This window comes from Anthonomus grandis, chromosome 11 (genome assembly GCF_022605725.1).
Source record: "Anthonomus grandis grandis chromosome 11, icAntGran1.3, whole genome shotgun sequence".
In the NCBI taxonomy this organism is placed as follows: Eukaryota; Metazoa; Arthropoda; class Insecta; order Coleoptera; family Curculionidae; genus Anthonomus; species Anthonomus grandis.
Genome location: NC_065556.1, coordinates 10,404,462 through 10,417,109, shown reverse-complemented (window position 1 = coordinate 10,417,109; position 12,648 = coordinate 10,404,462). Strand labels below are relative to the sequence as shown.

The 12,648-nt window shown below is 33.1% G+C and overlaps 1 protein-coding gene across 1 annotated transcript in view; it reads right to left on the bottom strand.

Moving 5' to 3' along the window:
* Positions 1–8,899: 8,899 nt before the first annotated feature.
* LOC126742582 (protein PTHB1) overlaps positions 8,900–12,648 on the bottom strand; it is a 38,412-nt gene continuing 34,663 nt past the window's right edge. Inside the window, exons 10-11 of the mRNA XM_050449315.1 lie at positions 9,167–9,374; positions 8,900–9,098 (exon numbers count right to left, since the gene is read on the bottom strand). Coding sequence (XP_050305272.1) covers positions 8,932–9,098; positions 9,167–9,374 — 375 coding nt within the window. The 3' untranslated portion in view covers positions 8,900–8,931. The remainder of the gene's footprint in view (positions 9,099–9,166; positions 9,375–12,648) is intronic.

Sequence of the window (12,648 nt, the reverse complement as noted above, 5' to 3'; positions counted from 1 at the left end):
CCTTTTTCTAACTTAATTTGGTTATTTACAAGACTAGATATTGTGGAATTATAGCTATCAATAAGTTTCTTTGACAATGACATTTGCGAGTTTACCGTCTTGACTAAATTGTCTTTATCTTTTTGCAAACTTATTATCGCGTCAGTATAGTATTTTTCATCGTCGGCATCAAGGGTGCCAAATAGCCATTTGTTTATTTTCCCTACTATGTTGAGCAGACCTCTTTTAGTCCTGTCTGTGGGTTTAAGATTTAACAATTTACTTTGAGTAATATTAATTAAATACTCGGTTCTGAGTATTAAGCGATGGGTTAGGCCAATAAAATTTAAAGGCTTAGTCAATTTTTCTTTAGAGGTTTGAGCCTTTAATTTGTTAAAATATACTTGTATGTTATTTCGTTGTTGTTTTAGTAAATGTGTGTCAATAAAATGGAGAAAGGTGTGTTTAGTGTAAATTATCTTAGATGGTCCTAATGAAATAGGAAGAATGGGGTTTTTGATAGGGGTTAGTTCAACTTCGTCACTGTGTGTCAGTTGAAGTATCTGCGTTATCAGTAGTGTCAGTATTGGAAAGATCTTCAGGTCCATTTTTGCCCTGTAAAGATTGATTTTGTTTAATTTTTGGTCTTTGTGCGAAGTTTTTATGATAAGTTCCTGAGTTAGTTTTTAACTTTATCGAGGACTGATCTTTTATTATAGTCTTCCTAAATTTAGGAAGGGCTTTACTTCGTAACTTAGTTCTAATATAAGCGGGTTTAGACACGTCGAATTTACAGGGTTCTTCACGACTTTCATTTCTTTTAGATATGATCCTTTCTTTAATAGCTTGGTTGTTTTCTGCTATTTTATCGTAAATCTTTTGACATTTTTCCTTATGATTTTGAACATAGTCGGAGACAATTGTGTGGTCATTAAGATCGAAAGGATTAGTATCATTTATGTGACCTTTGATTATTTCGAAAGGGGTAAATTTGGTTACGCTATGAATGGAATTATTGTAACCTAGGATAGCACGTTTCATAAGTTGCTCAGTTGTGAGGCGATTTTGTTCCTCTTTAAGACAACGATAACCTTCGATTATGGAAGAATGGAATCGTTCCACAGGAAAGTTAGAGTTGCTATTTTTAACAGTAGTATAATGCAATTCTATTTTATATAATTGACAAAAGTCTTCGAAATCCTTGTTTTTGAATTCGGTTCCACGGTCACATGTGATTTTAAGAGGTAAACCATGATGGGAGATGAAGTTTAGGAAACACTCTATGATGCTTAGGCCTGTTAGGCTTTTAAGATGATAAGCTTGTCCATATCTAGAAAAAGCGTCGATTACTATCAGGAATGATTCGTTATCGATTTTAAACGAGTCCATGTGAATTTGTTGGAACGGTTTCGAGGTAGAAGGGGTCAGATTGAATTTTATGGCGGGTGGATTCCTGTCATATTTATTCTTTTGACATATCTCGCAAAGATTAATATTGTTCGATATCTTCAACCATTTTGGGCCAATAAAATCTAGCAGTTAGAGCACACTTCATTTCTAAAAAATTCCTCTATGGCAAGTCTTAGTAGTGTGATTGAGTCTAAGTTTTTCTTGCTGATCGTCCTGAGTTTCGATGTCTTCTAGGAATATCGTACTCTGAACAAACTTGAAAGGAGGAGGAAAAGTTCTTGTATGGTTCTTGTAAAGGTTTGAGTTAGAGTTTTCATTCGAAAATAGAACGAGTATAAACGTTTTGGCTCAATAAATTCTTTTAAGAATTGAATTATATTGGGAATTAGGTTATTCCTAGGGATGACTACTAGAATTAAAGACTGGAAGATTTGATTTGAGTGATGCTATATCACCTTCGGTAAGGAGAACTTGGTTTTTATACCCGTTGAGTAATCTTTCAGTAAGTGCAAAATTAAAAATTGGGTTTTCAAGAGATGTATGTACAGTCGTAAAAGCTCTTTCTCGATTGTGGAATAATTTATTTCCGCTGGGTTTAAAGCGCGGGAAGCATAACTAATTGGGTGTCCATTTTGAGACAATATGGCAGCAATGGCGTAATTCGATGCATCTGTTGTAAGTTCGAATGGTTTTGTAAAGTCAGGGTAGGCTAATACCGGTTCTGAAATTAAAAAGAATTTGCAAAGTTTGAAACAATTGATAAATTTTTTATTGTGGATTACTTTTTCGGTTTTGTAATTTTTGCAAAGTTTTTAACAAACTTGCGGTAATACCCAAGTTGGCCTAGAAATTGTTTAATTTCTTTGGGAGTTCGAGGGATTGTAAAGTTTTAAATTGCTAAAATCTTTCTCAAGTTAGGTTTAATTCCTTGAGGTCACAACATAACCTAGGAATTCAACTTCTTTTCTGAGGAACTCACATTTATCGATTTGGAGTTTTAACTTGGCTTCTCTTAATTTAGAAAATACAAGTTTGAGGTTTTGAAGATGCTCTTGGAGGCTTGTACTTAAAATGATGATGTCATCTTTGTATACCATGCATACTTTATTTTGAAGATCTTTTAGAACTTCGTCCATTACACGTTGGAAAGTACTAGGGGCATTTTTAAGGCCGAAGGGCATCCTAAGATATTCGTAGTATCCGTTATCTATAGAAAAAGCGGTTTTTTGGATTGAATTCTGTGCCATTTTAATCTGATGAAACCCGTTGGCTAAATCAAGGGTGGAAAAGTATTGTGAACGTCCTAGTTTGTCAAGTATGTCAGAGATATTAGGGATTGGATAACGGATGTCTATTATCTTTTCATTGATTTTACGGTAGTCAATGACAACACGCCATTTTTGCTGTTTGGATGCGTCTAATTTCTTAGGCACAATCCATATAGGAGAACTCTATGGACTAGTAGAAGGTCGAATTATTCCTTTCTCGAGCTTATCACTTATTTAGGATTTTATTTCATCCTTGTATACGTAGGGGTATCTGTATGATTTAGTGTGTACAGGGACCTCGTTGCTAGTTTTTATTTCATGCTTTACTTTGGATGTAAAGGAAAGGTCGTTTCCTGGTTTATAGAATATATATCTTTGAATTCGGTGCAAAAATTAATTATAGCACGCGATTCTTCAGAGTTCATATGCTTTGAACGAATAAGATTTCTTATATCGTTATTGCATGGTGAATTTTGAAAATATTTATTTTTTAAAATAAATATAATTATATAATTAAATAATAATTATAATTATATATAATTAAATTTGCTTAATACATTCGTATAAGAAAAATTCAAAAGTGTCTGATTCAAAAGATTTGACATTAATTGGTATGTTTAAAGTTGCATTAATAATCTTATCAGTATTGTTTATTATTTCAAGGGTTGCCTGACCATTTTTTGCACAGCTAAGTGTCTGTGGGATAAAGAGCTGATCAAAGTACATCGAAGGTACTAATATTTTGCCTTCATATACAGAAACAGGTAGACTTTTTAATGTGCGTTCGTGAGGGTTCAAAGATAAGGTGATGTTAACGTCCTCGCGTTGTCGAAACTTAAATGGTATTGTTATTTTGCTGTTACAAAGTATTTGGTTATTAAAGTCAATGTTTAGGTTTGTTTTCAGTAAATCTGTAAGCCCAATTACTCCGACAAAATAATCATGGAAATCAAAAAGTAAAAAATTTATTTTATTGTTGATTCCATATTCTGACAGTAAAGGGGTTGTAGCTTGATACTGGGTATTTTTGCTACCTACAGCTGTCTTTATTATGTTTTTAGGGTTATATATACAACTCGGGAAATATTTTTCTGCAATATACGGTTTTAGTATTGATCTACTACTACCAGTGTCGATCAACAATTTTGTTTTGGGGGCTAACTACAAGATAGGGTAGCGAGTTATAAGAAAAAATATTTATTTCTACTATGTTGTTTGGTCTGTTATGGATAGGTCTTGAAAATTGAGATAGTTAGTATTATAGATTTCATTTGAATGTTGGGGATTTTTCTCTTGCTTTTTTAATTCCACATTTTGATCAATTTCATCAAAATAGTCTTGAGCATAATCTGTTTCCCAATTATCAGCATAATTGGTGCACCTTCATAATTATCGGAATATTCTCGAGAGGATTGATATTCCTGGTGATTTTATTCTGGAATGTGAAGTCGGGTTTTACATTTGGGTTTGTTTGGAAATAGTTGCGATTTCCATACTGTGGGGGTGGTCTAAAACTTTTCATAGAAGGATTTCTGAAAGTGGTGGACATTGGTTCCGGTTTTGGCAAATCCCGCGGATTTATTTGAACGGGTTTAAAGACATTCTTTGGTTTTCCAAAAACTTGACTGTTTATGAAATATTTTTGGGGTGGTAACTGCCTTGGGGGTGGCATGTTAACAGGGCCAGTTGGAAATTGAGAAGTTTGCATTTGTGGTGTAAAAGAGTTATGTTGATTAGGGAACTGTGGTGTTTGATAGTACTGTGGTTGATTGGGTTGTGAATTAAAGGAGTTATTGTAATTTTGTCTGTTATATGACTGAGGGTTACTCGGGGGATTACTATTCCTAAAGTTATTTTATACATTATTATTAGCATTGTGACTATATTTTTGAAATTTATTTATTTCGAAACTGCCATAAAGCCTTTCAAAATTTTCGAACTCTTTAATATAGGCCATTGCGTCTTCAAGACTGGCGGGCCTTTTTAGATGCATATTATTTTTTTGAACCCCTGTGCAGCCTGCAATAAAAGTATTTAGGGCAGTTTTTTCGTAATGTTTAATGTGGCATAGTTTTTCATTAATACTATAGCTAGAATCATTACCTATTTTTTGAGCAATATCGCTTCTTAAAAGTTGAAGCCTATTACCAAAACTTAACAAATGTTCATTTTTCTAAGGTCTGGTTCTAACTAACTCTTGAGTTAGACAATCCAGATCCAGAATATTAAAGCATCACGTAAAGTAAACTAATCAGTTATTTCGTTGCGGTTACCGACTAAACTTTCAGCTCTATTAATTAATTTTTCCTGGATACATTCGAATATATGTTTATTTAATTCCTCGCCGTTGAGGTTCCTATAACTATCAATAAAGCTTTCGCACCTACTAATAAATTTATTAAGCTTATTGCAATCACCATCGTAAGGCTTAATATTGCTTAATTTAGATCTGAAAAGATCCCAATTTACTTTGGGGGTAGTGGATGGTGGAGTCATTTCTATAAGTTTTTCTATTAAAGATAAATCACTGAGTGAAGTACTTAGTTCTTCTATATCGTTCATAAGAATGATAAAATGTTCTAAAACTAAATGCGATCCATGCACTTGATATTAAAATTAAATGGGATCAATTCGCTGGAACTATCAACTAAAAATGCATTCAATGTGCTGGAAATAAAATTTATATGCGTTTAATTCACGAGAATTCCCAAATATCCCTATAAATTCCTTAAACAAAGGTTTTATAGAGGTCAAAGGAAAAGGCACTTACTGCGTGACTTCTTCTCCCCGTGATCTCTTGAGTCTGCCTACAGAGGTGTCAGGTGTCGCTTGTTCTTCTGGATTGCACTATTAGTGTTGGAAACACTCTTAGAAGTCTTTATTTTTCGGCACGATTTCCGTACGGTACGAAAATTTTGTAGACCGAATTTCGTGACGACTAGGGCACAATCCTACCGACTGCGCCAAATACGAACGTTGAACGACACGGAGACTTTTTAAAAAACAATTTTATTTCTAAAAGTACAAATTGACAGTATAACGTGCAGCAACAGAAACAATGAGATGAAGCGCCTTAAAATCTAAGGTTTATTATAAGGCAAAAAGTACTTATGTAGCCAACCCCGCAAGTGCGTAGATTTACACTGGAGAGTCAGCTCTTCTTAGGAATATAACTCAGGTAAAAATATTTGCAGTTTTTTATCTATTTATATTTCTAGTTTGAATTCCAGCAGATAAGACCGAGCGTAAAACGACCTGTGAAGGATAATGAAAAACACAAAATCTAATAAGTTATTTTGGATCAACAAATAACTGCTTTTAAATTAAAATAGAATGAAATGAAGAAAAAATGGTAATTCGGTCGAAGTGACTAAAAAAATTATTGTTATTTTTACTTTTATTATATTTTTTAGCTCTCTGAGAGTTGAGAAAGGTGGACTGTATTTATTAAAAAAGAAATTAATTAATAAATTAATTAAAAAAGGAAAGTGTTGTGTTCTTCCTGTTGTGTGAGACCTTACCTGGTTTTCACTCACGTTAGCTGGCCAGTTTTTAATTTTAAAAGTTAATTTCATTTACAAAACATTCTTTTAAACGCATTTTAATAGAAATATTTCAACAAAACTATTTCTACACAATAAGCCAAGTGCAACTGAGTTAAAGTATTTAAAAGTTAAGGTTTAAGAACAATTTGGAACTAAGTGAAAGAATGAACTATTTGATTAAAACTGATTTTAGTAATTAATTTAACTACACAATTTAAGAAAACTGAACAGATTTTTTCTTAGCAGTGTCTAACCCTTCCAATAGCTGCCCTGATAGAGATGAATATTTTTTTGCTTCTAAATTTATCCCGATCTCCAGTTTTCAATTGGTTTAGCTCCCACTATTTGTAAAAATGTCAATAATAGTTTTAGACTATAAATCTAATGCCTATGATACCAGATTCGCTAAATTTCAGCAAATATGCTCCAATAGTTCATTCAACATATGTTTGGAGTTTTTTATAATAATGTTTCAGTTTAGAATATATATTTTTAGCATACTGTTTGGTCCTTGTCAATAACAGCATATAAATTAATAAAATAAAAAAACAATAATAACAAATAGAGGGCTTTTGACATGGAATCAAAGCCGGGGGCGTATATCCAATACCAATTTTAAACCTTTAGAAGTGCATCTTATACTAATTTTTAAGTTTGTTTTTTTTTCTGTGTTCCGGAACTATTTCCTTTCAGTATCCCCTGATGATGTACACCACCGTGTCCGAAACATGTAGGGAATTTAAATAACCAAATGCTTAATAAATAAAAGGAGGGAGACTGTGGAAATTTATGATCTCCCATTAAAGGAGACACTCAGATCCCAGGCTGCTTCATGTATTAACACATATCATGGGCATAATAACTTTTCTCCCTCGAGTGTTTCCCCTAATCTTAAGACGCTAAAATCTTTACAGAATAAGATTACTACTAATAACTTGACCTTAACTAAAGCAGACAATGGCAACTGTCTTGTGATCTTGGACAGAGTTCAATATGTTGAAACAGTTGGAACCACTGTTTCTGTCCACAGATAGTTTTTCAGTTGTCAACCTCTGTCCTACTGACAAATTTTTGGTTAAATTTAAAAATACATTAAAACAAGTAAACACAACTTTAGAATATTTAGCACAAATAAATTTAAACTCACACCTATCAATCCGTCTATCCCTTTGTTGTACGGCTTGCCCAAAATCCACAAGCATGATATACCTATTCTTCCAGTGGTTTCTTATTGTAACTCTCCACGTGAGTGTTTGAGTTATTGGCTCAACCACGCCTTACTTTACCTCACTAAGCTTAAAAGTTCATTTTCTTCAAAAAATTCCACTCAACTAGCTCAACTAGTTGAAAGATATCATTCTACCCAATTCATCTTTTCTAGTATCTTTTGATGTTTCTAACCTCTTCCCTAGCATTCCTCCTGAGGCTGTTTACCTTTGGTTGCAGACTTACTTAAAAAAAATACTGATCTTGAAAAACTCCATATTAATAACCTTTGTGTTCTCGTTGACTTAATTTTACAACAAATTTTTTCTCAATTTAACTATAAATACTACAAATAAAACTCACATAATTTTACTACACTCATGCATAATTTTACTTTTGAAATTGAAAGCAACGAATCTTTAGCATTTTTAGATCTTAAACTAACACGTATAAACACTAAGATCAAATTTTTAATATTCCGTAAGCCTACATCCACTGACAGTACTATCCCTTATAACTAAAGTCACCCTAATAGCCAGAAATTCGCAGCTTTCCATTCCCACTTTTCTAGACTTTTCTCGATTTCCCTAGGGCCTAGATAACGCTCACTTCAACATAGAATTAAATATTATAAAACATAACATTGTCAATAACAGCATGTAAATTAATAAAATTAAAAAAAACAATAATAACAAATAGAGGGCTTTTGACATGGAATCAAACCCTGGGGCTGGATATACGCCCAATACCAATTTTAAACCTTTGTAAGTGTATCTTATATTAATTTTTAAGTTTGTTGTTTTTCTGTGTCTGTTTGTCTTTTGTTCCGAACTATTTCCTTTTAGTATCCCCTGATGATGGACACCACTGTGTCCGAAACATGTAGGGAATTTTAAATAACTAAATGCTTAATAAATAAGTGGAGGGAGACTGCAGGATTTTCATTTTACCTTAACCTACGACTCCACTGCAAGTATGGACTATTTCTTCACTATTTATTTATTGTTATCTGAAATGTAGGCTTATTTCATTGCGGCACCTAAATAAGACTAAGAAGAATGGCAATAAAAGACATTGATGTTGTTAACTCAATGGTAGAACTTTGTCAGATGATAATTTCGCTACACATAATTTGTTAAGACAATCGGTAAAAATGCCGTGTTGCTTTTCCTTAATATTCAGAAAAAAAATCTTTGACCTTAATTTAAAAAATTACAGTTTACATGCTTTTTAAACATTCTTGTATAATACAACGTATTTACAGAAATGAAAAATTAAATTAACGTAACTGAGTGTTTTTTTTAATATTCCATGTGTTGAAAAAATTAGGTTATTCCACTATTCTGCATGGAGACAATGCATATCATCTTTAAAGCATAGGAATGATTTATTTGTTAACGAAATTATTAACTGCTAATGAAAGTTAAGCAAACATTAGGACTAAATATTGTATTTTCTTGAGATAATATATTACATAAAAAACAAGAAAATGAAACTTTCACGGCACCACACATTATCGTTAATTATATTAAATCTTCATTGGTCCCTTCACCAGTTGTATGTCTTCTCATTAAACTTTTCCTCGCCGATAGCAATCTGGTACTAAACTCACCGTACTGGCTTCCGATAGGTTTTTCTATTTTCTGGTCGGAAGAAGAACCATCTGATTTATCTGGCTGAATTTCCGTTTCTAACAAAAAAAAGATTAGGTAGAATACTTTAGTTGCGTATTTTTTACCTTCAGTAAAAATTTTTTACCTTCAGTAAACAGTCCGTCATTACTTTCTTTTAATGAGTTCTGCTTAGGAATTCTCTCCAGTACTTGTGAAAAATGTTTTTCAAACTTCGCCATATTATTAATTTCCTCGAAACTGGTTTGGGGAGCTCTTAGTCTATCTTTTTCAGTTTTAGCCATTACTGTTCGAAGTAAGTAGCAAAGGGAACCATCCATAACATCCTCCCAAGCCTTATTATAAAAAGAAAAAAAATTGTTAAGAAGGAAAAATATTCATAATAAATGTTAAGACACAATTAGTTACCAGTAATAAATTTGTTACATTTGGAAACGAATAAAGTTGTACTTATAAATAACAGTTTTGAATTTAATACAAAAAACATATAAAACGAGAGAAGTTATTTTTTATTCCTAATTTTTTAATTTCTTTACCGGAAAATGTTCTTGTTAATAATAATATACAGATAGTTTTCTTCTTGTGTTGATCCCGTTTTATGCTTTGCAATTCCTTTTTATGTCTAATTTTTTTCGGAATAGCTTCCATTTAATATTTTTAAAATTTACATTATTGAGATTTAACAATTTTTCCATCTTTTTATAAAATTATGTTTTTTTATTACCATAAAAATATTTCTCCCGCAACAATAGCTTATAATAATTATCATGATGTCTATGCACGTTTTGTGATATGTAAATCATTAAAGGTCTACAGAAAATAAACCCTGATTAAATAAAACAGATAATAAACTATATTGTAGTCTATAAATTTGCCAACCTATACTAGAAATTTTAAAATTTACTTCCCAGCAACATTCTGCTTAACAGGCGAATACCCAAATAAAACAACTTCCAAGTTAAACTCAAACAAACCAAAGCCCTATGTCTAAAAAAACAATCGGAGAATGGGTCAATGTCTCCATCTGAGAAGCGGAGAAATAGTGAGGTTGCCAAGCAGGATCATAATGTTATAATCCATCTCAATAAAACGATTTAAATATGAATATGTTACTTAAATGCTTGAAACTGTTCCAGCTCTCTAGGAGCAATTATGGATAAATCTTATTATTCAATAACAGCAATGTATGTTTATAGCAACTGTACTAGTAAATGCTTAATAAATAATGTTCTTAGGTGGACTGCTGGTCATAGGAAAAATGAAATTTTGTAATTTGAGTGAATTTATCTCATATAAGGCCAATCTTCTTCCAATTAATGATACTTTATGTCTGAGAAGTCAAGCTAAGATAGAGACCGAGAAATTACTGGAGCTGCTATTAAAGATGCAGCAGCAACAAAAAAAAGGACAAGAGGAACGAGAGCGTAAACAAGAAGAACGAGACAAGAAACAAAGAAAAGAACAAAAAGCGCAAGACAAAAAGCAAAGAGAAGAACAAGAAAAACGAGACAAAGAACTTCAAGACCTGAACTTCAAAACTTTGAGAGATGACCCGAAGAAAGAAAACGAAGATCGAGATAGAAAGCAAGAAAATCTGATGAGGCCATGAAAGAAGCCGTGCTAAACTTCAAACCAGATATTAAAAAGGAGTTAGAAGAACGTGATAAGAAAAATAGAGAAAAACTAGAGGAACGGGACCGGCAACAAGATGAACGAGATTCACAACCTCAAGAAGATCTTAAGGTGAAGAAAAGAGAGTAAGTGACCCACTCTGAAGCAAAAGGTGAAGAAGAATTTGGAAAAGTACCTAAAAAAATACTAGAACTATAAACACAAGTAAACCATGCCCCTATTTATTCCGATCTTGGAATATAAATCATGAAAATTAAGCCACTAAAATTCGATGGCAAAGAAGCATGTAGTACCTACTTGAATCAGTTCGAGGCCGCTGCCAGCGGAAACGATATGCTTAAGAGGAGAAGCAATATTAAGAATAAAGCCATCTGAGGATCGGCTTAATTTTGACGTACTGGTGCATACCTTGTAAATCTAGCTTATTCTTTCGCCCAACGTTTTCCGATAAACGAAATCCGATATTGGAGATAAACTTGAAAGAGTATGATAAACACCTAAAATAAAAAGAGAACATTGGCGTATGCTCTAAAGGAGCGGCAGTAATGAAAAATGCTAATAGAATTCGTCATTCAAGCAGGCTTTTGCGAATTTGGCCATTGACCAGTGTAGTAAATTACGAAGTCTTATTGAAGAAAATCAAGATGTGTTTTCCTTGCACGATAATGACCTGGGAAGTACTAATTTAGCGCAGCATCGAATTAATACTGGAGACAATGTCCCAATAAAATAACCACCTGCTATTCCGATAACTAGATCAAGGTGAACTTTTTTAATGCTTTAAGAAATCAGGACACCAGGAGTGCTGGAATCGGTCCTTGGACAACTTCAGTTGTGCTAGTAAAGAAAAAAGACGGATCTACTAGATTTTGTGTAGACTATCGGGGACTAAATTATATTACCAAGGAAAACGGTTATCCCCTACCAAGAATTGATTAAACTCTGCACACGTTATGACGATCACAATGATTTTCAATCTGAAGAGTGGATTTTGGCAGGCAAAAATGTACCCAGAAGATAAAGAAAAGGTGGCATACTTGACCAAAACAAGATTTTCGTAGTTTATAGTCATGCCCTTTGGACTCTGTAATGCCCCAGCCACTTTTGAAAGGCTGGTGGTGGAATCACTTGGGAATCATGTTTAGTTTCTAGATAACGTCATCATAGTGGAAAAAAAATCTGAATCATTTAAAGAATATTCAAGATTTATTTGTCAAGCTGCGAGGGGCCAGCCTGAAACTAAGTACTAAAAAGTGTTTCGTATTTCAAAAATAAGTTCGATATAAACTTGCCCATGTAATATCAGAAAATGGTGTCAAGACTGATCCAGAAAAAGTAAAAGCACTGCTTAACACCAGTTAGGAAGCTTTCTGGGTCTTTGCACCTATTACAGAAGATTCGTAAGAAATTTCGCTAACCTTGCAAAACCTCTACATAAGCTTACGGAGGACAAAAAAGTTATTTGGTTGGTCAACAGACTGTGAAGAAGCATTTCAAGGGCTAAAAAGAGTACTGTGAACATCTCCAATTTTAACGATCCGACGAAATTTTTATTTTAGATACAGATGCAAGCAATGTTGAAATTCGAGCCATCCTTTCACAAAAATATGATGATGGCGAGTAAGTATAGCTTATTTTAATAAAATGCTATTAGAGTCAGAAATTATGTGGCCATAGAATAGCTATGGACAACAGTAAATATTAAGTATATATTGAATGGTTAACGTTTCATCCTTAGGACTGACTATAGTTCCCTAAAATGACTGTTTTAGTCCAAAAAATCTAAAGGACAAATAACTAGGTGGCTTCAACAATTACAACGGTTACACTTTACAGTAGAATATAGGAAAGACAAATATGCAGAAGACCTTTCATTGAAAAAGGCAACAGTGTGTTGAGTGCGGGACGCAGCTGGTTTAATCCAAGATCAGTGTGATGACCCAGTATTTGGCCTTATTTATGAAGTGAAGTATGGAG